The following is a 27,849-nucleotide window of genomic DNA, read 5'->3' on the forward strand; positions in this document are numbered from 1 at the left end:
GAAAAGCCAATTACTATTGTAATACAGTCACATTACTTTGGGTAAATTTGAACTATCTAGCCCCACAGGAAGTCCAGTTAACAAAACCTATTCTCTGGACTGTGCCCAGAGGTACAGTACACACGTTGTTTGTCGAAAAATATTTAAGGTTTCCCTATAACAGCCAGACCAGGGGGGTGCGGTAGTGACAGGTGCTTTTGAGAAGGCAGGTCAGACCAGTTTTTCTGTCAAGGTCAAGGAAAGTTGATAATTTTTCTTACAGCGGACAAAATAAATGACATGAAATATGTTACGTAGGATTTAATGAGAACAAAGAGCGTCACTTGGGTGAACTGGACTTGAAGAAAGGATATATTTTAATAGAGAGCATTTTTACAGATCGAATAGAAAGAGTGAAAAGAAAGTGAAGAAGCCGAACGATGTAATTAAAGAAACTATGAATAGATTACAGGAATGAATAAACTGGTAGGAAGAAAGTGTAATCTTAAAGTGATTAAGACAATAAGAATGCGGATTGTGTGAACTTGTTTTTAACTTTCTGTAAAAGAAAACTACTGAGATGGCTTTGTCTCTCCGTCCGCCCTCAGATCTTGAAAACTACCGAGGCTAGAGGGCTGCAAATTGGTATGTTGATCATCCACCCTCCAGTCATCAAACATACCAAATTGCAGCCCTCTAGCCTCAGTAGTTTTTATTTGATTTAAGGTTAAAGTTAGCCATAGCCGTAAGTCTGGCAACGATACAGGACATGCCACCACCGGGCCGTGGTTAAAGTTTCATGGGCCGCGGCTTGTACACGATTATACCGAGACCACCTAAAGGTAGATCTACTTTCGGTGGCCTTGATTATGCGCTGTACAGAAAACTCTACTGCGCCGAAGAAACTTCGGTGCATATTTTACTTGTTTTTTGTCTAGTAACCTCAGACTCCACGGATTGGCATCTTTGTATCTTCAATGACATTGGGTATCAGTATAAAGGGCGAATCTAACTGTAACTCAAAGATCGAATACATGCTTCCTACTAGCACCTAAATTTAGTGACAAATGTTACTATGGAACGTCACAGAAGAATTAATTACAAAAGTACTGATACTATTTTATATTTACTAACGACAAACTTACTGTGATAACAAAATATGGTATCCATTTAGCACTTCTGGAGAGAGAGAGAGAGAGAGAGAGAGAGAGAGAGAGAGAGAGAGAGAGAATGGTTCTAGCGAGTACAGCTAATCGGAGCCAACCTATTTAATAACAGATTTTCATCGAGAGAGAGAGAGAGAGAGAGAGAGAGAGAGAGAGAGAGAGAGAGAGATTCTTCCAAGAGCTGCTAGAACCAGAGAGAGAGAGAGAGAGAGAGAGAGAGAGAGAGAGAAATTTTACGAGTAAATCATAAGCAAATAGAGCGAAATATTTGCACAGCTCCGGACGTCTATATAAGTGAAAACAGCCCAAACAGCAACCCAACCCACCACGGTTCTTCCCGCATCTATCTATTAAACCTTTGGTTGCACCGCCAAAACCCTATGCAATTTACAGTCGACGGACCAAAACCAGTCAAAAACGCTCGTTCCGACAAAACTCAAATAATATTTTGCTGACCATATTTGCTTTTTATTTTGAGTCGCTCCGGGAGATTTGCGCCGTTCATATTGCCGGGGGGATTATTTCTGTTTGCTTTTACTTTCGCGGCAGACCTAAAAAAAAAAAAAAAAAAAAAAAAAAAAGTATCTTGTTGACACAGGCAACGGCAACGTACTTATTTATAGGGTGGTCATTTACAAACGCCCCTCGACGCGTGCGATGTTTTCCGCGTTCGTTACGGATCGGTAGTGGTGTTTCTTTGAACGAATCGCTAGTGGTGTTTCTTTGAACGAATCGCTAGTGGTGTTTCTTTAAACTGTCGATGGCCACCGTTGTTGTCATGGCAGTACACGAAAACAAACAAATAAACAAGCTTAACAACCTTAAGCCGACTCTCCGAGCCGCCAAAGAGGAATTAGAGGAATTTATTTCTGGTGATAGAAATTCAATTCTCGTCATAATGTGGTTCGGATTCCACAATAAGCTGTTCCCGTTGCTAGGTAACCAGTAGGTTCTTAGCCACGTAAAAATAAGTCTAATCCTTCAAAGCCTAAAAGCTGTTAACCAGCTCAGTGGTCTGGTTAAACTAAGATATACTTAGATATACTTTTTAGTGAATTGACTCTCGAGTCCGTGACAGCTTCATTTACTTGTCACAGACGTGGAATTAAGGACCAGGAATACCTGAAAGTAAGTATTTAAAAATCAACATTCCAGGTCGTGGAAGGACGAGACAAGGAGGAGTTACTGAGTCGGAGATGCAAGAAAGGTAGCAGGAAGCATGCAAAAGATCAAGAGGAAACTTGGAGCGTCTATGGAAGCCAAGGTTGGAATGTATGACGGGAGTATAAACCAACTCTCCTCCATGGAAGTAAAGTGTGGAAGTGACTGTGAATGAAAGAAGGTGGAAGCAGTTAAGATGAATTATTTTCATGTTATTTGCAGTGCAAAAAGAAGCAAAAGTGAGAAATGTGGATACTGAATTGAATATAGAATTTAGGCCAAGCACTGGGACCAATGAGGTCATTCAGCGCTGAAACGGAAGTTGACAGTAAAAGTTTGAAAGGTGTAACAGGGGGAAAACCTCAAAGCAGTTGCACTATGAATCAATTGTTAGGAGAGGGTGGAAAGTCAGATGGAAGACAGAGAACATGAAAGGAGGTAGAGTAAAGGAACAAAAGGGGTTGCAGCTAAGGGCTGAAGGCACACTGTAAAGAACCTTAAGTAATGCCTACAGTCAACCACATGAGGTGCACTGATGGCAATAACCTCCAACGGGGAAAATGTGGATATGTACTAGGAATGTCGTGAGCGTTATAGTGATAAAAGGTAGGAACAAGGCTTTCAGATGGTATGGTCATGTGGATTTAAACTGTTGACCTGTGATTTCCCAGGCCAATGCTATATCCACTCAATCACAGAATGGATATGGTGCTAGACTGGTAAATCACTGGGCAGTGGTTCAAATCCCCAAAAGAGGAGGTTTGTTTTATCCTCTACCTCCAAAGGAAACTGCCTGTTTATACAGTACTAATAAGAATTAAGATTTCTTAACTCCATGAAAGAACATCTGGGAAAAAAATCTGGAATGCCAAATGAGCTTATCTTTTCTGCTTTAAATTTTCACACCATTAAGCTACAAAGAAATTTAAGCATTGAATTCCCTATGCTAAGTGTTTTCTCAGATGGTTTCACTAGCTTCCACATTACCATTATCAAGGTTTAATTTTTGGCTGTGTAGTTCACTGACCTTGACAAGGACTGATGATGAATGCAAAAAAATGATAAAAAATCTCTTAAACCTTACATCATTTAGTGGTCATAATGTCAATAACATTAGAGTATACTGAAAGTTGCAGTTGTAGCTTGGCATAGTTGTTCATGATACTGTACTACCATCAAACTTACTCGTACAATAAACATGAAGACACAACAAACATTCCAACATACGTGATAAAAACACAAGGGCCATCAAACAACAAACAATGCTACATGAGAGGAAACACACAGGCAATGTTATAGGATTTCTAAATGGAAACGAAAGACAGCAAGTATAGGATAAGTATTGCATAAACACACGACCTTATATTTTAATCATCCATTATTGCTCGCAGTGTGGTTGGAGAGCTGAAGGCTAGTTTCATTCTTAAAAGAAGACTTTACAGCATTTCCCGATGTGAGTGTCCTAACTACTTAGGGAAGACCTTAACTATACCAACACTTGTCAATCTAAGCCTTAGCTAGATGAAGGTATCTTAAGGAACTAGATGGTTGGTTTGGGAGGAGATGCCTCCCATTAAATAAGAGGTTATTATTTATGAATAGTAAAATTGCTGTTGAATTTTTATGTTATTTTATAGTGGATGCATTGTAATCCAAAATGAACCTCAGAGTTCTGCTAACTAAGATCATCTCTTTGCACTTTAGCAACAGGTGAAAGAACTTATTGATTCTACACTCCAAAGCACACTCTGCATTACATTACATATATATATATATACATACACTCAGGGAGTTGGGGACATCATTCTTAAGACGCCTAAGGTACTATACAGACACCCAATATCGCAAAAACTAAAAGGTGGTCCCTCTACATGAAATACATTTTCAGGTTCAGAGATGCCATGGAGTCCTCTTTTCTGAACAATTACTGGACAAACCTAAGCAACGAAATTTCTGGTGTTTTTGCCTATTAAATTTTTTAATCTCCTCAATGTTCACCTCCTACAACATGGCATCTCTTTCACTTGGTTCTGTAGGTCTGGTGGACAACTGCAGTGGGTGACAGGTGTTTGTGTGTATATTAAGAATTTTATCATAGAGCTCTCCTAAGAATGCAGAATGTTCACTAGTCCACTCCCAAGGCTTGTTACAACCTAAAGGCATTATGAGAAAATCTACCCTCGAAAACAGAAGCATTTTGGGCTCTGGGAAGAAGAATGCAACAGTCACTTCCTTTCTTATTCTTGTCTTGAGATGTCCTGTGGTCACTTACACACCAAACTTTTCCAAGATTCTAGCCATCAGTTCTATCCCACCTGAGCCTTTAAAATCCTTGATCTGAGAAAGATAGTGTCCTATTCTCCTAAGCCAAAGACCTGCTATTAATGACAGCCCTATATTGACAAAAAGGTTTCCATCATACAAAGCAAAGATGAATACAGAAAATTATTAAAACATAAACTAGTGACGTGTTTGTCATCATAAATTGCTAATCAAAATCACACTTTCAACACAAAAAAAGTAGAAAAAATATAAATTATAAAACCACAAGGTGCTAAATACTAAAACATCAGTTCCTATCTCTTGCATGGCAAGCAGAACAATGTTGAATTCTCTGGAATGTTGCAACTAAGTTCTCTTACTATCAGACACATATGGAGGTGGTGTAATGACTGCATCAAAAAGCAAAATGATGTTACAAAAAGTATGAAAAAGGATGAACACTAAACCCAGAACAGAAATGTGCTGAATCAGCAGCTTAGTGATTAAAAGAATGACATACGATGGAAAGAGCAAAAGGCCTCGACTGGCAGCAGAGGTCCTAACCTGGGAGAAAGATGTGGATCTTCTTTCAAGAATAACTCTACCCTTGGCTAAGCTCACACCACAAGCAATAAACCCAATTAAACAGATATGTTTGTCTACACATTCATTTTACCTAGGATGGTTCAAGTACTGTGCTCTTCTACAGAACCACCTTTGTACATACTACCAGTATTCACAGATGTGGTTGTAAATTGTAGGCTAATGATTTTGATGATTTCAAACTCATATTGAAAAGAAAAGGCTACCAAATGGAGGTCTTACACAAAAAACATAATGAATGTAGTGGGGTCTGTTTACCTACTCGTACATGCAAAATCCTTTTCATGTGACTGACAAACCAAGCATATAAACTGTTCTTTTGAATATGCTTTGAAATATTTGTATACCTTTATTCTAATCTGTAAAGCCCTTAACTGTGAAGATATTTTCCATTACTTCATAACAGTGCATATCTCATGTATTGAACTGGCATAAAGAATATTAAAAGAGATAAGTAGCTCAAAATATCTTGAATTGTAAAATAGACACTGACTAATAAGATTATTTTCAGTAATAAATTTCTCTAAGACATTTTCAAATTACAAAGTCAAAATATAAATATTTGTTCTGCATCTCCAAATGAGCTACTTCACGTGCTCCGTGACCTACATAATTTGTATATAAATATGTAATATTCAAACTTACTCACCCATAATTGCTCAAACAAAACTAATAAAACAACAAATAGGTCACTAGTTATGGAAACAACTATTTTCTAATAAAACAGTTCTGTAAATGCTAAACAGCTGACAAGAATTTAGCAGATAATGGATGACAACCCCAGTAAAAGTGGTGTTACAATTCCTTTGGTTATTAAATTTGGTATACATGTTATGATCCTCTAACAATCCACATCAAAGATTATGTTATTATGGAGAAAACCAAGTTGTTAAATTATAAAAGGTGTAAGTGTATCAGGATCTCAACTGAATGCAGAATGGCAGTGTTTTTACTGTAAAGTTTTCTCAAGCAAAATAAAGTTACTTCACTTTATTCAATGTTCTGAAAACAATAACCCTGATTTTGCCAATAATTCTCAGTACGTTAAAAAAACAATTTAAAATCACTGTGAGTAAACTGTAATCCAATTTGTTGAGAATATTTAAAAAGAAGACTCACTTACCTGGAGAACATACACTAAACAAATGTTAAGAACTGCATTGTCTTCTGATGTAACTAAAATTTCAGTTTTAGAGCTCAGCTTTAGAATGCACGCCAATCATGAAATGGGACACTGCTGTCAGTCAAGACAAAAAATCTGAGCAGGTCACTGTCTTGATCCATTTCATTATGAGTTGAACTAGCAATGCTGCCATCCACTGTATCATTAATATAACGTCATCAAAACAGCGTTTAATACAAAACGATTTTTTCTATAAAAACTGCATAAAAATAAAAAAAATATCTTTCTATTTTCTACAAATATGAAGTGAACTGTATTGTTATACATCTTCATAAAAACTTGCATTTTTAATGTGCAATTCAATTTTGGATCTGAATCATCTGCAAGTTGACCCTCTTGAAATAAAGTGATGAATTATAATTTATGCTTTGGAAACTCAAAGTAAGATGAACTTCACACCCATATCATATACAGTACAGTTATCATGTCCAGTACCAGAATAAATTTTAACTATTTCATGTCAAGCTTCTTCACTGCGATTACGATCAAGTACACATGGTTATACAACTGTAGTATCAAACATTTACTATGATAGAATCACTCAATACAGTAGCCTACACTAATCAGTTCATATCTTACTCTCTATTCTACTGTATAATGTTCTTGATCAAAGATTTTTCTAATGAAGTAGAACATGGTATGGTAACATAAAAAAATCCATACACATCAAAACGGGAGAAGGTACTACATGTTAAGATCTTACAAACCTTCCTAGAAGGCTTTCAATTGCTAAAACTAAACACCAACAATAATCTAGAATTTCAAAAGCTATGTTCCAACTCCATCAAAAACACAGGGTCTAAAGGCACTCAAAATCCAAAAAAATACAAAAAAACAGGAGTTACTCGACTGACGTTTCTGAAACGAGTTGAAACTACAGCGGATGTCAGTTAGCTAGAGGCATTCTCCAAAGAGTTACGGGTTAATCAAAATACACGTAGAAGGCATAACATAATTTTATTACTAGGGATTGGTGAGCTACAGAGGACTCTACAAAATACAAAAAAAGAGGGATCTTCATCTGAATTATTACAGAGGTGGGAAAAAAAAAACTTGCTAGATGTCATCAGAAAAAAAAAACACAGGTATCACTATAAAAAACATACATACAACATGCAGGCATTCGAATACATCACTACTGAAATGGTACTATAATAACAACACGATACGGATGGAGAGACAAGTTCTACCACACATACAACTACTGTACACAAGACACAAGTAGCATTCATCAGCTCAGAGGAGATGGAAGATGGAAAAAAGTTTCTTTTCACGTCACAGTGAATTTTTTTTCAATACTGTTTACACGAAGACAGGAAACAATAAAAATGCATTTTGAGAGAACTGTTGATGAAGAACTGCAACATACCTTACAGTCACTAACAAATTTCAATATACTGTACTGTAAAAGTACTCCACTAACTTGGTACTGTATTCAGGATGTTCTGAATGATTGGATAAAATGCATGGACATACAGTATTGAGAAACATAGAAAAAATACAACTACCAAAGTTGTGAACAGCTTTCTTTTCAGAAAGAAAATACTTCCTTGATTTTTGTTTTTTAAATTGAGCTGGCCTCACACTTGCACAGGTTCCCATTTGTTGGAACATCCTCACTTAAAATGCAAAATAATGTCCCTTTTTAAACACTCACTGAATTATAAATAATTCATCAATCACACATGGAACTTAAAAAGTATTATATAATTTTCGAGTTCAGGAAGTAACAAGAACAATAGTTCAAGAGGAGCCTTGACTGTGATAATGTTCCATTTTCTCTTTAAACCTACTATAGACAGAGTTAAGGAATTCAGCATAAGGAAACAGCAAAACGTTAAAGCATTATTTACCAGTCAATTAATCTACAAATCTGAAGACAGACATCTCCAAATTTTAAACTAAAACCCATCTCAACCTTCACTGGCGAGACTTTTCGCAGTTTTCACGAGTCAGGTAACCTGCAACGTAAAAACTATCCAACGATTAACTTTTTAGATTCTCGAATTCTGGCTTAATCTTTACAAACATTTTATTACGATTCGATTTTTCCAAGACGTTACCTTGATTATCAAAGGATTAAGAAGCAGAAATGGAACAACAGAAAATGACCTTTCCTTTTCTCCTGGAGGAATAAAAAAGGCTGGTAGCAAAATCACTGTAAGCTGGCAAGATCAAAATTGCCACACACCTTTCCTTTCAAAAGGACGAATAATTCACACCCAAAACACCTGAACTGCAAGTCCAAGATCAGTTTCTTGGCCTACAGAGTAATATGAGGGCACTCTGAATTTGTAACATGGAGTAATATGACAAATGGTAAGAGGGAGGCCAAACAACATGAAGAACAGAACTGCAAGAAAAGATAATATCACAAAAAAACTAAATCTCTAAACTTCCCTAAAACTCGCTAGTTCTGAGTATCAAAATCAATTACCTTGAACAGAACATTTACTATGCCAAAGAAGGAATGCAAATTTCTGTGAAAGGAGAAAAATTCAAAAGTAGTGTTTGTTGATGTCAACTACTAGACATTTCTGCAAAAACAAGAATCCTACATGGAATCTGTACAAGATAAATGGCACCTGTTGACGTAAATCTTAGGAATATCTTGATCAACTGTGAATGCCATGTTTATACTATATTTGTTGCTCACTGTACTCAACTACAGAACTATTCACAGGTACTCCTGCTCAAACATACTCCAGCGGCTACAATACCCAAAACCCAGAAGAATTAAGAAAGTTCCCTGAATACTGCAACTTAACACTGATTAATTTATATGATGTCAACCATTCATGATACGAGTTCCTCTACTTACTTGGCTACTTTACTGTTACTTACACATACTGACTCACTGCAGCCAAGCCCAACTTACGTCAGAAAGATTTTGTAACCTACTTCTCTTAGAAAGCATCACAAACAATTACTGAAATACAAAGACCATTCTCCTTGATCTTGAACTGAACTGGAAGTGGGGTGAGAACACTCTTATACATAACAGCACCAAAGAGAGTTTGTTATATACTCAAAAGTAAGGCAAACTTTAGTGTTAAGTTTATTAGCATAGACACGGGTGTTAGCCTACTGATTTTCTTAAAAAGGCACCTGAAGTAACTACGGCATCAAATAAATTTCTCTGCATTCTAAACATGTAATGTCCCCTAATACACAATGCTCTGATACTGTATTTAAAAAATCTTTTGTAAAGAGGTATGTATGTGTGAAATTATGAAATTATGCTATATATATATATATATATATATATATATATATATATATATATATATATATATGACTGTACATAAATTTCAAAATACCTGGAACTGTAACTACAGCAACTAATGGAACATTTTGAAAATCATTTCATAAGAATGATAACTGGAAATGTCTCCATTAAAACACACCTACAATGAATTCTCTTTCTCATAAAGCTTATAATGAGCCAGGCAGTTTCAAGAACAATGACAGGTATGGAAGGATTTGATCCTCTACCTGACCAAAACATTACTTCCTAATATGGGACTAGATTAAATGACTTAGAACATCAGGTTGGTAAAAACTTTGCACTGATAAAAATAAAACTGAAACGTAAAAATCTGAGTCTTCTTTTCTTAAGGTTGGCTTCTTATCTGTTATCATGATACAGTACACTGCAATTTTATCTTTTATACCGTATTTCCCTCCCACTTTCCCTCTGACACAACTACACTACACATCTGACCTTAATCACTAATAAGATAAGGCATAATGACTTCACATTCATGTACCATACTTCTCTTAATCTATGACTTCTCCTGAGTCAAGGAGGAGGTCTTGTGCCGTGCTGGATGCCAGTCTGAGGAACCTCTCTCAATTGTTCTTTAGTGCACCCATCAGAATTCTGAAGGACCTCTAGACTTTCATATGTTAAGTCTGAAGGGCTTGGTCTTATGCCATTGGTGAAAATTGGGGCAAAGAAACTTTAGCACCAAAAACCATCTCATCCAAAGTAGTTTTGAAAACTAAGATTGTACATGATATACAACAAAACAAAGCTTGGGATATGCAAGTCAATATGATTACACATCAAAAAATTTAACTTTTAAATTCTTTAGTATTCCTTGTCCCTAACAAAGCTCTTGATGATAGGAATGGAATTAAACAGCCCTTTCAGCCTTAAATATCAAGACATTTTGGTGCCACCATCCTGTACTTTCATACTTCTTTTCAGATTCAGTGAATCTTCAATAACCATTTTATTAGACTTAAGAATGGCAACTCTTCCCAAGCTGATGCACAGTTTAAAAAATACTTTAAAGTCAAACCTCTGCTTATAAGATAGCATTACCCAGCACAATACTTTTACGGTACATATACTCTTATAAAACAATACAGCCATATATCATGAGAAGTATGACACTGTACCTTGAAATAAGTATGGTTTCCAAAAGCTGTTTGCAAATCACCTGTCATCTTTTAAAAATATATCTACTGTGAGTTCCCAGTACTGAAGCACATGAACATGTCTTTTCCTCAATGACATTATACAATTTATCTTTGTGTTTCTCTACTAACTTATTTATTCCTTTCAAAAATGAAACACTGATTTAAGATGGGCCTCATTTCAAAGAAACCTCAAAATGTTTCTTGGATGGAAATTCGACACACTGAGATCTACTGCAGCAGGCATCCTTCCTTTAAGGGCACTGCACTAATATCAACCTATGTTTAATACACAGTGGTGATTCATTGAGCTATGACTATGCTGAAAGAGTAAATCTCAGATACTTATATTGGAAGAATAATAGGAGACTGTTTACAACAACTTCTTACCCAGTGGGGCAGGAACCATTTGTATTACCACAAATTCCCTTTTCATAATGCCTCTGAATATTTTTTTTTGTGATAAAACCACAGCCAATACGAGGGCAGGAAAAACTGCTTATTCTACAAGACACAAAGGCTTTTATACATGTCCCAGCAGAACGTTATTTGCATTGATTTCCTCAAACAATGCACACAGAAGGGATGACAGAAAAGTTAAGAGCACATAGAAGGAAACCCAATCAGATTTCAGTAAACAGATATGAATGAAGTACATTCACTTGAGAATTTGCACCCTGTTTTTGCAAAGCTTTGTCTAAGTCTATGGAGATCAAGAACACACCTTAGGTATAACATGCTGCTTCCATTTCCTCGACCAGAAAGGAAATGATGCATACCCCTCCCAACGATGTGAAATTTGTGAAAAGAGTAAGACACAATGAACTTCATTATCCGCAGCAAAATCCGCAGACAATCTGTCAATTTCACCAACGAATTGGCATGCCTCAAAGGTTTACAGGGCAAATCATGAAATTCTGGAGTCAAGTGAGGCTCTGGCTCTTATCCTCAGCTTTCTTCATGTGACAGAAATTATTTGACACACGATGCATGTGAATCACCAATAACAAACTAAGATACAGTATTTACAGTGACAATTCAGCACAAAAAAGCCACTGTGGCTCTTTCCTACCGTGAAGCACGGCACGGTGCTCCAGGTACTGGTGAACAACAAAAGCATGATAGAGTACTGTATAAAAATGCGCAATACAGCACGCATACACTGTACGGAACAATCACCGACGTTGGGTCATGGACGTTTAATTGAGTTCCCAAGCAGATTGGGCTAAGGCACATCATGGTAATCACCTGGTACTTGCATAAGACTTACCACGTGGGGACAGTATCGGTGAGGCTACAGATTACTTCCCTGTTTTCAGACAACAATGGACAAATACACCATGCTCTTAAAATGACGATGGAGCTTTGCAACTTTCATGATACTTGTTGTATCATTATCATCAATTTTTACTGTATTTTGTGCAGGGGAGATACTATCCAAAACTGCATACATAATAACTTCTATCCAGCAGTCAAAAAATTCCATCTTCAAAAGTACACATATCTTGCACAGAAGTGTGGGGTTGGATGCACCGGTAACTGCATTAGTACCCAACACTTCACTACTCTTATAATGCTGAATATGGACACCATTAATTTCTAATCCTTAGGAGAGCCTATCTGACTATGCTGTATGCTCAACAGATTGGTTATTTAAGGAACTGATGAAAACATACTGCAGAAGTTAAAGAGTCTGTAAGTCAAAGAAATAGCAAATGGCATGGACTCTCCTCAATATATCCTTCCTCAGCACCACACAGGTATTCTAGAAATCTTAAACTTCATGCTTTCCTTTCATAAACATCCCAGAAAAAGTAGTGAAGTAGAAGTTATTCCTTTTAAAATAAGTCTTCCATCAAAATATATATATATATATAAAAATTTCTAATGATTTATACATGCTGTTTCACTCTGTCCCTAACTTAAAGTGGAGTATCTATATACACTATTACTTGAGTATGCTTTTCAAAAAAAGCTAGGCACCTTAAATTTGTATTAAAAAAAAAAAAAAAAAAAAAAAAAAAAGCCTTTCATTACAAAATGCTACAACCCCATCTCGGCCTTGCGTTAACCTCATCAGGGTGTTCGGCAGTCAAACCAGGCTCTTTGCTCTGAAAGCGACTGCGCTTGAAGGTCATCATCGTTTCCCTAAACCTAGAAAGCCTGTTCCCAAAGAGAGAGCTGTGCCTGGAACGAGACCTAGACACGTTGTTCTCTTTGTTCCCAGCCACTTCTTTCGCCACAGAGGAACGCTTGGCCTCCTTTTTCGTGGCCTCCTTGTCCTCCTCGCCAGACAATTTGTCACTGCGCGCGTCGTTTGCCACGACCTCAGTGATCTCTCTTTTAAAGAAGAGGTCCTTGTCAATGTCCTCAAAACTCTCGTCCATTGATGGATCGTCCTCCTCCTCCTCAACCGCTTCTAAATCGTTCTCGGTTGTTTTGGAAAGTCTATCCGAGTCTTTGGTGCCCTGACTAGACTCTGACCTGTTGTCGTTGAGTTCTTGGTGTTCGAGGGCTGACAAAGAGCTGGCGCGCTTCTTCAGGGCTGAGGCTGCGTGGCTCCGGCGATTCTGAGGAGCCCGGCGTCCTGTAAACACACAAAAGGGCATGAGGAATGCTGCATTCACAATTTAAAACTTGAAGTTATGCGCGAATAATGCTCTTGACAAATACAATCTAGACAGTCTTGTGTAAGTGATTGCAGGAATTATTTTTCTTTACAATACTGCATAACCTATTACCAACTAAAAAACATGGTGGCCTATAAGAAAATTACATCCTCAGGGTCGCCTATGGTATTTGTGACCACTATCCTACCTTACTTTGAGCACTTTGAAGTTATTTGCATTATTTATCTTACAGTTTAACGATCACTCTCATGACCTTTTATTGAACACTTCAACTGAGAATCTTCCTTTATTCACAAATTACTATAGCCAAAACAAGTTGTTTCATCTTTGAATTGTGTTCTCACAATTGTTTTTGTACTTCAACTGTTATTATTACTATTATCATCTATTATTATTATTATTATTATTATTATTATTATTATTATTATTATTATTATTATTATTATTATTATTATCTGCCAACCTGCAGTCCCAGCTGGAAAACCTGAATGCACGAGTCCAAGGGCCCCAACAGAATGGAAAACATACAAAAACAATGCACTTATGAAAAAGAGTCTTGTAAGTAAGCTAAAGAAGAAAACAGCTGCATCCAGCTGAACTTAAAAGTTCCAACATCTGATTACATGGCTAGGAAAATGACTGCAGCTGGAACAAGACTCCTGGAGAACTGCATGATATTAAACTTCACAAACGGAAAGGCAAGACTGTTAGAATTAATTAATAAAAGCATATCTTAATGTTACCTACAGGAAATATCTACAATAGCACCACAACTGGAGGTCTGGTTTTCAGCTGGGTAACAAAGACTGTTAGGTAATAAAGTCTGTTTAGTAACAAAGACTATTAAGTAACAAAGTCTGTTTAGTAACAAAGACTTTTAAGTAACAAAGTCTGTGAAGTAACAAAGTCTGTGAGGTAACAAAGACTGTTACTAACAAAGTCTGTTTAGTAACAAAGACTGTCAAGTAACAAAGACAGTTAAGTAACAAAATCTGTTAAGCAACAAAGACTGTTAAGTGACAAAGTCTGTTAAGTAACAAAGACTTAAGTAAAAAGTCTGTTAAGTAACAAAGTCTGTTAAGTAACAAAGACTGTTAAGTAAAAGTCTGTTCAGTAAAAAGACTGTTAAGTAACAAAGACTGTTTAGTAACAAAGACTCTTAAGTAATAAAGTCTGTTAAATAGCAAAGACTGTTAAGTAACAAAGACTTGAGTACAATGTCTGTTAAGTAACAAAGACTGTTAAGTAACAAAGTCTGTTAAGTAACAAAGACTGTTAAGTAACAAAGTCTGTTAAGTAAAAAGACTTAAGTAACAAAGTGTTAAGTAACAAAGACTGTTTAGTAACAAAGACTCTTAAGTAACAAAGTCTGTTAAATAGCAAAGACTGTTAAGTAACAAAGACTTGAGTACAATGTCTGTTAAGTAACAAAGTCTGTTAAGTAACAAAGACAGTTAGGTAACAAAGTCTGATAAGTAACAGTCTGTTAAGTAACAAAGTCTGTTAAGTAACAAAGACTGTTAAGTAACAAAGTCTGTTAAGTAACACAGTCTATTAAGTAACACAGTCTATTACGTAACAAAGTCTGTTAAGTAACAGTCTGTTAAGCAACAAAGTCTGTTAAGTAACAAAGCCTGTTAAGTAACAAAGTCTGTTAAGAAACAAAGACCTTTTATTACAGCCAGCACTTAGTTTTTCTAGATGTCTTACAACAAACAGCAACAACATATATTTCCTAATCTAAACTAACTTGTACTTTACACTTAGCGTTCAATTTAAGAGACCTGTTTAAAATTGTTTGACATCTAAATTGGTTATTGCGAAACATATAAACTAATAAATAATTATGTAGCTGGTCAGTACAGAAGTGTGTAAAGTCGAGGACCATTAAACTGAGGTGTACTGTATGTGTACATATATACAGTATATATATAAAATAAAGTATATAGGTAAACAAAAACAAAAAAATAACCAAGTAGCGAATAGAAGGAGGGGAACATCATTATGAGATGAAGTCTCAATTAATGGTGAAATAAAAAAAAAAACGAGGCAAATGGCCAATGCAAAACCTAAAATAAAAAAAAAAAAACGGAAAACAATAATTCTCCAAAAACACTGCTCAGAGGGACGCACGCATGCGCAACCTCCTCCTGAAGAATTACCTTGAGGTCCTTTGTTCCTCTCCTTGGTGACGCAAGCCAACGTCGGCCCAGCCACGGGGAGTCCTCCGTCAGTCTGCGGGTTGGCCTCGGAGGTGGCCGCCTCCTTCTTGTCCTCCGGGGCGGGAAGAGGCTCCTTCCTGGTGGGGGACAACCCGGGGAGGGCCACGCCCCCCCTTGGCACTGACGTCATTCCTGGAAGCTGGATTCCGATCGGTGATGCAGTTATCTTGGGGAGTTCGGACTCCCTGGCCTGCGTCGCTGACGGAGGCGCTGCAGAAGCGGGCTCCGGCTTTTGGTGACCGTCTGGGACGTCGGCGACCTTCGAGGACTTTCGTGGTCGATGAGGGTCCTGTAAAACGTCACATTTTTTAGGGACAGGTGTCAGGTTCTTTTCAAGGGTTAGGCAAAACAGCTGTTTGAAAATCGAAGTATTTAACAGAATGACATAAAATGTTCTGCTTTGTAAACCGACAGCTTGTCAATTGACGTCTAAAATAGCATGTCATAAAATGCTAAGCTATCTATCAATTCATGTCTAGAATAATGTAGCATGTCATGCTATGTACAAATGTTTAAATATGCATATTCATGGCAGCATTCATGTCTAAAATACTGTAGCATAGCATAAAATTCTATTCTTGGTAAAAACTGTCGTTTAAATATATATATATATATATTTATGACAGCGCGTCAATTTATGTCTACAATAGAATGTCATAAAACGCCAAGCTTTGTAGAAATGTCTTCTAAATACGCCCATCCACGACAGCGCTCCAATTCATTTCTGAAATACTGTGGCATGTTATAAAATGTTATGCGCCGTAAAACTGTCGTTTAAATATGCACACTCCTGACAGCGCGTCATAAAATATAGTGCAACGTAAGAATATTGGAGGCAGAGGGGATTCAATATTTATCAGCAGACAGTATTGGTAGGCATGTGGGTTTGCTCAAAAAATGAGTATGAACGCTTTCTCTCTCTCTCTCTCTCTCTCTCTCTCTCTCTCTCTCTCTCTCTCTCTCTCTCTCTCTCTATATATATATATATATATAGGTATATTATATATATCTATATATATATTGTATATAATTTTATATACTGTATATATATACATATATATACAGTATGTATATATATATATATATATATATATATATATATATATATGTATATATATATTTATATATATATATACATACACATATATACACACAGAGAGAGAGAGAGAGAGAGAGAGAGAGAGAGAGAGAGAGAGAGAGAGAGAGAGAGAGAGAGAGAGTGTTATTATTTTCTCTGTCAGTCCCAACAGTAATGTTGATGACCAAACTATAAATTATGGATATCACTAAAATTAAAATATGTTTAGCTCCAGCAATAACATTATAGTATTATGAAATGAGTCGTTATAATTACCATTACTATAATTACTATTATTATCGCTAATATTACTGTGCAGGGGACGAATCTCATACTACAACCCATTTAAGATGATATTAATGATCTTTGAACACAGACTAATTAAACTTCTCGACTAATGCGCGGGAGCCATTTATCATGTCAAGCAGTCCAAGTATAATGAGCAGTCTAATAATAATAATAATAATAATAATAATAATAATAATAATAATAATAATAATAAATTAACAGTCGTGATTAAATTGTTGTAAATTAAAAATTCACAGTTTACGTTATAATAATAATAATAATAATAATAATAATAATAATAATAATAATAATAATAATAATAAAGTAATAATAATAATAAGAAGATGAAGAAATTCACAGTGTCGTGATTAAGCTGTAACTTAAAAATCCGCAGTTTACGTAAAACTGAGTAGTAATAATAATAATAATAATAATAATAATAATAATAATAATAAATTGACACAGTCGTGATTAAATTGTTGTAAATTAAAAACTCACAGTTTACGTAATAACTGAGTAATAATAATAATAATAATAATAATAATAATAATAATAATAATAATAATAATCATAATAATAAAAAGAAGAAGAATAATAATAATAATAATAATAATAAGAAGAAGAAGAAAAGAAGAAGAAGAAAAAAAAAGAAATTCACATTGTCGTGATTAAATTGTTGTAAATTACAAATCCACTGTTTACGTAAACACTGAGGAAGAACATCGTTCAAGTGTTAGAAAGTCTTTGCTTTTGTCTTTTACAAATAACACAATTTATTGCTGTAATTGTGGATTTTTAATTTACAATAATAATAATAATAATAATAATAATAATAATAATAATAATAATAATAATAATAATAAAACGACTGGCATAATAAAATAATAATAATAATACTCTATAATAATAATAATAATAATAATAATAATAATAATAATAATTATAATAATAATATAATATAATGAAATCTGCCTAACTATGAACTCTCGTAACTTCACTGAAAACATTTAAAATTTCATAATGTTTACATCGAATGCAAAAATCATAACTGCAGACAAATATTCCTTTTGAACCACATACACGTGTTGGAAAGCAATATGTTATACGAATCTTGTTCAGTTAAAATGTATTCAAAATGCATAATGGATAATTAGGTTTACAAACTCTACGGAAACCACACACCACATTTCATTACGTCATTTTGAAAGAGGACGGCTAATTCAAATAGCAACTTATTTAACGGTCGGCCAATTCTCTATAATTAGTTCATTACAAGTTTGTTTTACGAGACTATGAGTGATCCCTGACTGAACGAACTCCCAGTCCTTGAATTCATTTAATAATATCTTGATATGAAATATAATTTTTCTTAATATATTGGTATATTTAAGATGTTAACTGAAAAGTATATAAAAGAATATTTTGCTGTGTTTGAGATAGGCTTATTACCAATAACAACAACAACAGCAATAATAATAATAATAATAATAATAATAATAATAATAATAATAATAATAATAATAATAATAATAAATAATAATAATAATGAAATCCTGAGCATCGTGTTGATTGTGGGAAAAAATAACTGGGCTTACAAACAGCGAGAGTTTTACCAAATCCCAACATTTATTTAATCAGAAGAGGTGGACCACACATCTGTCGAAACAAGGAAGGTAGCTAGGTGTCTGCAAAGGATTTGGAAGAGTACGTTCTTTAAAAGGCACATTTGGACTGTATGTAGACATTCTATACGGAATCAGAGCGTGAATACGGAACAGAAATACGAAAATGTTTAGGCTACCGCAGACGGAAAAGAAACCAAAGCGTTCCAATGGTAACATAAACAAAAATATAACATAATAAATATGCGAAAGTGACAACATGATTAGTGTAGGTCATTCACTGTGCTTAGAGATGTTTTGGTCATGTGGGAAGAATGGAAGACAATGGGTTGGTGAAAAGACTGTATAATTTAGAAGCGTTTTGAGGAATGATACGCGGGCAGGATGTTGTACTGAAATGGAAGGAAGGTTTCTTAAATCTCAAGAAGGGTCTCAATATCCAAGAAGCGAGAAAAGGCGTGCAAGATGAAGGATTGATTGATTGATTATGAAATTCAGGTCTTGACGACCAAGCGCCGGAACCCATCAGGATTATTCAGCGCCGTAATGAAGGTGAAATATATGAATTAATGATATGATTGATATTGAATAGGTGAATGATGACATACTGTACTAGTAAAATTCAGTGTTAAAATACGAACGTAAAAAATGATGAATGATATTAGATAGAACCAACAAAATATAAGTATAAATGAAGATGGGACAGCGTGTGTGTGTGTAGGGGTTCGACACGCTGCTGATGAGCCCTCTGTGCAGGTATGTTAAAGAGCTAACCTTATCCTGCAAAAGGAGTCACCTTACATTCAACAGTTAAAATGAAGTTTTTTGAACCGGCCGGACGCAAATTCCTGTGTTGCATGGTAGTATTGCACCAGTCTCCGTTTTTTTTGCCATGCCCCTAGGTTGCGTTAGGTAAATACCTAAACAGTACTTTGGGTGTGTGAAACATAATGAGATTATTTTCAAGAAAATTCTATGGTTAGTTTTCAGGATATGGCGTCCCGCTTTTTTCAGGGAAAGGTCCCGGTGCTCGGTTACATCTCGGGAAAATGCAAGAGGGACTTTATTCTAAAATCTGCAGCTAAAGGACGATTAAGGCACCGAGTATTAACTCTGGTTTGTCCTTAGAGCCAACCAAATACAGGAGAAGACAGCAAATCTACATGGCACTGAACTAAAGTAACCATTTGGCGAGAGGCAAAAAGCTGAACGTCTCCAGAACAAATGGCTCCCTCTTACCACAGCCGTTTTGTTTACACCCACCTTCTTCTTCTTTCTCTCTTTGGTGTTATTCTGGGAGTTGGTCTCCGGGGTCGTCGTCGTCGTCGTCGCTGGTTCTTTGGGTTTCTTCCCCCCGTCTTTCTTGGTCGAAGGCGAAGCAGAAGTCGCTGTGGTGGGCCGGTTGTTGTTCCGTGTCTGTTCCAAGGCGGACTGAAGCTTCCTCACCCAATCTTTCATGTCAGGCAGGGTGTCTGCTGAAAACAGGTGCCGACCCTGCGAGGTGTGAGAAAATAAGTTATAAAAATTATAGTTTCTTTATTAGTTTTTGTTCTTAGAATACTTCACTGGAAATACATAACCTAGGCTGACACTAGAGCTACGAAAAAGGACGATAAAATATGTTAAAAAAAAATTACAGACAAATTACAGATTCTACATTCATTTTTGTTTTTAGAATACTTCATCGGAAATACAAGACCTATGCTGACACTAATGGTAAGAAGAAGAGATAAAATATGTTAAAAAATTAACAAAAATTACAGATAAATTACTGATTCTATAATCATTTTTGTTCTTAGAATACTTCATCGGAAATACACGACTTATGCTGACATTAAAGCCAAGAAAAAGGACGATAAAATATGTTAAAAAAATAAAACAAAAATTACAGACAAAGGTGGTGAAGTTATTCTTCTACGGTGAAGGAGAGATGGGTATAAAACATGTTAAAAAATTCTTACAGACAAATTAAAGATTCTATAGGTCTAGTTCGAGCAGCAAACCAAGACAGTTGCTGGAGTAGAGATAAATTATCATTGTAATTTTGGCTAGAAAGAAGAATTTATTCAAATATGTAAATGTATATATAAATGTTTATATAAATGGAAAATTAAAAAAGATTTATTAAATATATATATATATATAAATATTTATATATATAAAATATATATATATATATATATATATATATATATATATATATATATATATATATATATATATATATATATATTTAATCTTGGAGGACTCGAATGTGAATCATTTCGTGACATCACTCTAAAATATCCTATTTGTGAAAACAATTTTTCGGTATTTACTGAACACCAACCGAACGAATACCAGTAGTTTGGAATAATCAATTCACAATATAATTTTGCTTAAGTAGCAATTAAAAATAGCAACCTTTTATAGAAACAAATACTCTAAGAGATATTTAACAGTAAATACTATTAAAATTTTTAGGAAAACCAACAGACGGACGACGTTAGAGGTGAACCACATAAATGGAATAAAAAATCATAATAGTTCACATTTCAGTCTACGAAAAACAGCATTTTTTTTAAAGGTTGATTTTTCAAAAGAAAAAAATAATAAAATAAAATACCTCTCCCTCTCTCAAACTTGCAAAAAATAACTAGAATTAAATATTTTAATTTGCTTATCTCTCTCTCTCTCTCTCTCTCTCTCTCTCTCTCTCTCTCTCTCTCTCTCTCTCTCTCTCTCACGGAAAAAATAACCAAATTAAATATTTTAATTTCCTTCTCTCTCTCTCTCTCTCAAACCTTCAAAAAAAAACCAGAATTAAATATTTTGATTTCCTTCTCTCTCTCTCTCTCTCTCTCTCTCTCTCTCTCTCTCTCTCTCTCTCTCTCTCTCTCTCTCTCTCTCTCAAACCTTCAAAAAATACAGAATTAAATATTTTGATTTCCTTTCTCTCTCTCTCTCTCTCTCTCTCTCTCTCTCTCTCTCTCTCTCTCTCTCTCTCTCTCTCTCAAACCTTCAAAAAATACAGAATTAAATATTTTTATTTCCTTTTCTCTCTCTCTCTCTCTCTCTCTCTCTCTCTCTCTCTCTCTCTCTCTCTCTCTCTCTCTCTCAAACAAAATAAACCAAATTAAATATTTTAATTTCCTTCTCTCTCTCTCTCTCTCTCTCTCTCTCTCTCTCTCTCTCTCTCTCTCAGAAAAAATAACCAGAATATAATATTTTAATTTCCTTCCTTCTCTCTCTCTCATGAAACCTGCGAAAAAAATAACCAGAATTAAAAATGTTGATTTCCGGAAACGGCGCGCAATAAAAAAAACGAAGCCTTTAAATAGACCGACGGAAATGACGTGAAAATGTGAGAGTTTATTCGGAAAATATTTCCATCAGCGAGCACCCTGATATATCGGAATGATTTACAAACCGTTACTCCAATTTTTTTTGTTTATTTTCTTTTTATCAAATGCTGTTATTTTGGTTCGCATGGGAGGTGAAAAATGTCTGTTCGAGAATGTCATGACTAAATTGAGGTTCGAAATATGCAGGTAATAATAATAATAATAATAATAATAATAATAATAATAATAATAATAATAATAATAATAATAATAATAATAATGAGATATAGGAAATAGAGGTTTAGTTCTGACGTACGTGTATATGTGTATATGTATATATGTATATATATATATATATATATATATATATATATATATATATATATATATATATATATATATATATATATATATATATATATGCCCACTGATGTATATGTATATATATACATATATATATATATATATATATATATATATATACATACATATCTATATATATATATATATCTATATATATATATATATATATATATATATATATATATATATATATATATATATATATATAAGCCTTTATTCAGTGTACCTACGATCTGTAAAAGTCGAAAGTGAAATTAGTCAAGTTAATAAATACCCACATTTTATCAAAGATTTAAAATAATTAAAAAACAACTTCCAAGTTCCGTCTCTGAACCAAGTTTTTAATTAAAACACACAAACCCCAGTGCCCTTAGCAAGCCCGGGCTCGAAGAAGGCGAGTAAACATGAAGAAAACAAGTACAAAGGAACAACATCACGAGACTAGATCATCATTTAAGGACAAACAACAACAGCAAGACCAACAACCACAAAAAAATCAACAACAACAGAAGCATCACGAGGAGAGGAGGGGAGAGATGTTGACACTGTCATCGGGGGGCGCAAAAAAAAAAAAAAAAAAAAAAAAAAAAAAAAAAAAAGGGAGATTTGGTCCCAAATGAAAAGAACCCTCCCGCCCTGATTTAAGGCTTCGCCCTTCTGATCGGGAGAGGGAGCGACAACATCTAATTCGCCTGGATGTTGTGGTGTTATGAGAGAGAGAGAGAGAGAGAGAGAGAGAGAGAGAGAGAGAGAGAGAGAGAGAGAGAGAGAGAGAGGATTTTTATCAGGAGAGAGGGACTGTCCTGAAAGATTCGATAAAAAGGCGATTTTTCACAGAGAGAGAGAGAGAGAGAGAGAGAGAGAGAGAGAGAGAGAGAGAGAGAGAGAGAGAGAGAGAGAGGATTAATCTGTGGAAGGAATAAGTTAACAGAGGGAAGAATGACAATTATTGAGAGAGAGAGAGAGAGAGAGAGAGAGAGAGAGAGAGAGAGAGAGAGAGAGAGAGAGAGAGAGAGCGAGAGAGAGAATAACATTAACTGAAACAAGATCATAAATATTACGCCTCAAATTTATCGAAAAATAAATGAAGCACTTCGTATCTCGGCCGCCTTTAGAATAAATAAACAATTATTATTATCAAAAACAAACAAATAATTGCAAAAACATAGACAAAAAAATATAAAAGGCTACTCAATTATCAGAGAAATTTTACAACAAAATAAACCATACCCCTTATATAAACATCAAAATCCACAACCGAATACAAAAAGTCATATTTTTCGGAAAACCTAAAAAAAAAAAAACTATCTCAGGGTTGTAATTAACACAGTGTAGTTCCCGTGATACATAACCCGGATTTATGCACCAGGGCCACCTCTGAATTCGGGAGGAGATTAATGGGGAATTAGGATGGTTGGGGTGGGGGGGGGCGGTCTCTCTCGCCTCCTAATGAGATAAAATTCGGAGAGAGATTATATATATCTCGGAGGGGATGACATCAGGCCATTTACGAGGGAAGATTGTGTTGGGGGACGAAGATCAGACAGTTTTAATATCCGCTGTTTTTCCTTGCTGATATTAATATTCATATGATTATTATTATTTTTATTACTGTTGTTGTTGTACTTGTTGTTATTAAGGCTGTTCTCGTTATTAATAATACTGTATTATTGGTTTTCTTCTTTTATAATAACATAATAACGAGTTTCCACAAAGTAATCCAGTCTCTCTCTCTCTCTCAAAAATCACCTTTGTTCAATCTTTCAGGTGGTTCTTTTCTCTTTCCTAATTTATTTTGTTCACAGAGTAAGCCAGCCTCTCTCTCTCTCTCTCTCTCTCTCTCTCACAAGAATCGTCGTTGTCCCACCTTTCAAAGCAATCCTTCTCCAGATCTTAATTCTAACAATTACTCATCCTGGTGCTGTTCCTTTTCTCTTCATTATCGGTCTCATTGTCATCATTACTTTTGTTATTTCCTCCTCTCTATTTATAATCATTATTAATAATATTATTGTCATCCCACACCGATTAGATTCTGGAGGACGGGTGATCGGCTGACGTAATCACGCTGTTACCCCTCTCATCAAGCCAAGTTGAAAGAAAACGGGTAAACAAATATTAAAAGAAAATGTACTTGTGGAGTGCGGCACAAATATATAATAATAATAATAATAATAATAATAATAATAATAATAATAATAATAATAATAATAATAAGAAGGGAGCTGAGCAGGCTCTCAAGCTCCTGGAATTTATTTTATCATTTGTAAATACATTACTTTACATAAATGTGGATTTTGTATTTTATAAACATATTCAATTGTGAAGAAGATTTGCAATAATAATAATAATAATAATAATAATAATAATAATAATAATCAACTATTTTTTTTGCTAAATAATATAGAAAAGGGTATAAATAATGCAGTCCAGGTGAGATAATCTGAGAAATTTACCGAGACAATGAGAAATCTCGGTAGATTTCTGATGAGCTCACCTGTAATGCATCATCTTGGTAAAATTTTCAGATTATCTCACCTGTAGTGTTTTATCTCGATAATTTCTCAGATTATCTCACCCGTAATGCATTATCTCTTTAAATTTCTCAGATTCTCTCACCTGTATTGCATTGTCTCGGTAAGTTTCTCAGATTAGATTGTAGGAGACCTCGTCGTGCCGATCGCGGCTCTTTCGAGCACGCGTGTGTGTGAGTCATCCCGTTATCTCTCTCTCAAGAAACGCAACTTCCTTCTCCCATACAATATTTTCGTCTGTTTCGATTTATGTACAATCACCACTACTTGCATCGCCATGCGAGCATTCTAATCATGTACCCATAATGTTCCTCCGAATCTTCTGCATCAAACTGTACGTGTTTCTGTTTGTGAAGACGCCAAACGTCTCGCCACTTTTCACATATATTATGCTACTGCATTGCATTCATTAGTCTGTCTCGAATCTCATGCAACCGTCCATATGTGGAATTTCCTGGCCTTTCCATTGATATATGTTTCATCACTGTACGTTTATTATGTCTCTCACAATCGCCATCACAGATGTCCGAAACATTACCTCTGTTTTGCCCCGTCTGTGCGTAGATGCTACTTTGCGGCTCGCACCAACCAATAACAACTTCGAAGATTCTGTACATTCAATCACTTTCATGTATCATAATAAAGTTTTCATTAACCTACCCATCTCCCAGACTCATCATCAACATAGAGTTACGGGCTGCTCTAGAAGCAAGAGCCCGTGCTGGCACAAGGCCAGCTAAATCTAAAACAACAACAACATGCACACTCATTCAGTAAGGTACCACCAATAAACCAGTCAACACCCAGCCAGTACGTCACTCTATACCATCCTTACAAGCTCACCGGTAATTATCCCGGTAAATTTCTCAGATTATCTCACCCGTGATGCATCACCTCGGTAAATTTCTCGGTTTATCTCACCTCTGTTGCATTAGCTATGTACATTTCTCAGATTACCTCACCTGTAATGCATTATCTCAGTAAATTTCTCTGATTATCCCACCTGCACGACATTGTATACACTCTTTTCCATGTTCTACATATAAACCATATATTCATGCAGAACATTTACTATAAGTAGAACTACTGACGCTCCTATTTCTACTATCATTATACTACAAGTAAAATGAGTCATTTCTTCTAACATTACCATGGTCATTGCTGTCCACATTATCATGTCAAGGTTTTCTAGCAATCTCATGGAAATAAATAATAACTAAACAGCGCCTGTAAAAGTAAAAAAAAAAAATCACTGGACTGACTGGTCGTATACTCTGACATTCTCTTCCTGCTTACGGGTTTCATCGAAGCCTATCACCAATTTTTATTAGTTTTCTGAAATTGTGCCGGCTTTGTCTGTCCGTCCACACTTTTCCCTGTACGTACTTTTCCGTTCCGCCCCCAGATCTTAAAAACTGCTGAGGCTAGAGAGCTGCAAATTGGTAAGTTGATCATCCACCCTCCAATCATCAAACATACCAAACTGCAGCCCTCTAGCCTCAGTAGTTTTTATTTTATTTAAGGTTAAACTTAGCCATAATCGTGCGTCTGGCCAGGCCACCACGGGGCCGTGGTTAAAGTTTCATGGGTCGCGAGCTCATACAGCCTCATACTGAGACCACCGAAAGATAGATCTGTTTTTGGTGGCCTTCATCATACGATGTACAGAAAACTCGACTGCGCCGAAGAAACTTCGGCGCATTTTTTACTTGTTTTTAATCGAAATTGGGATTCATAGTATTATTCGGTTGTGACTTTTGCTACGATACTTGGTCGTTATTGGTTATTTATATAAAATGGTGAACGAGAAATGATTTGACATTTAAATAGAGTTAAGGTAACAAATACACGCAAAACCTCGTTGGTTACAAGGCGCGCAAGCGCACTACAAACGAAAGAACCCCTGAATCACAGGGTCCTCAAGTTCTTGCATTACAAGGATATAACGAAATGGAAAACAAAAATGATTGTTTAACAATAAGGTCAACAAACTAAAGAAGATAGGGTCTTACGATGTGCTAATATCATACTGAAATAAGAAGAAGAAGAAGAAGGCAAAAAAAAAAAAAAAAAAAAAGGGTCCTCCAGTGACTCACAGGGTCGAAGAAGCTCAAGAAGAAGAAGAAGAAGAAAAAAGAAGAAGAAGAAGCAGAAGAAGTTAAGTATATCTTAGTTTAACCAGACCACTGAGCTTATTAACAGCTCTCCTAGAGAGGGCTGGCCCGAAGGATTAGATTTATTTTTACGTGGCTAAGAACCAACTGGTTACCTAGCAACGGGACCTACAGCTTATTGTGGAATCCGAACCACATTATAGCGAGAAATGAATTTCTATCACCAGAAACAAATTCCTCTTGTTCTTCACTGGCCGGTCGGAGATTCGAACCCACGACCAACAGAGTGGTAGCTGAGAACGAAACCCGCTCACCCAGCGAGGAACTAGCAGAAGAAGGAGAAGAATAAAAAAAAAAAAAAAAAAAAAAAAAAAAAATGGCGTCCCTTCGTGACTCACAGGGTCGAAGAAGCTCCTGTCCTGCGAGGTGATGACGAAGACATTGGTGGCCTTCTTACAGTCCTTGGGTCCCGCCTCGGCCACCTGGTCGAAGTACTCGAGGTTGATGACGCCGTTGCTCTTCTCGCCGGACTTGCTGTCCTCCCGCTCGTAGTAGTAGAGGCGCCCTTTGCAGAGCACGCAGTAGCGCCGCTTCCACTGCGCGATGTAGGGGAAGCTGCGCCCGCTCAGCTTCGTCAGGTAGCCCGCCTTCTCCGCCTCCCGGTGTTGGTTCGCCCCTGGGATTTCCTGTAGGGGAAGAAGACGTATGAGTTAGTAATGTTCCTGTAGGGAAGGAGGCATACTATTGGATAATATTCCTGTAGGGGAAGAAGACTTATGAATTAGTAATATTCCTGTAGGGAAGGAGGGAAGGACATTATTGGATAGTATTCTAGTAGGGGAAGAAGACATTAAAAATTAATTATATATATATATATATATATATATATATATATA

The 27,849-nt window shown here is 35.7% G+C and overlaps 1 protein-coding gene across 1 annotated transcript in view; it reads right to left on the reverse strand.

Annotated features, from left to right (window-relative positions):
* LOC136842437 (serine-rich adhesin for platelets-like) overlaps positions 1 to 27,849 on the reverse strand; it is a 78,790-nt gene that overhangs the window by 16,404 nt on the left and 34,537 nt on the right. The window contains 4 exon segments of the mRNA XM_067109771.1: positions 13,264 to 13,366; positions 15,572 to 15,920; positions 19,883 to 20,113; positions 27,352 to 27,639. Coding sequence (XP_066965872.1) covers positions 13,264 to 13,366; positions 15,572 to 15,920; positions 19,883 to 20,113; positions 27,352 to 27,639 — 971 coding nt within the window.

The sequence above is a fragment of the Macrobrachium rosenbergii genome, chromosome 10 (assembly GCF_040412425.1).
Source record: "Macrobrachium rosenbergii isolate ZJJX-2024 chromosome 10, ASM4041242v1, whole genome shotgun sequence".
NCBI classification, from domain to species: domain Eukaryota; kingdom Metazoa; phylum Arthropoda; class Malacostraca; order Decapoda; family Palaemonidae; genus Macrobrachium; species Macrobrachium rosenbergii.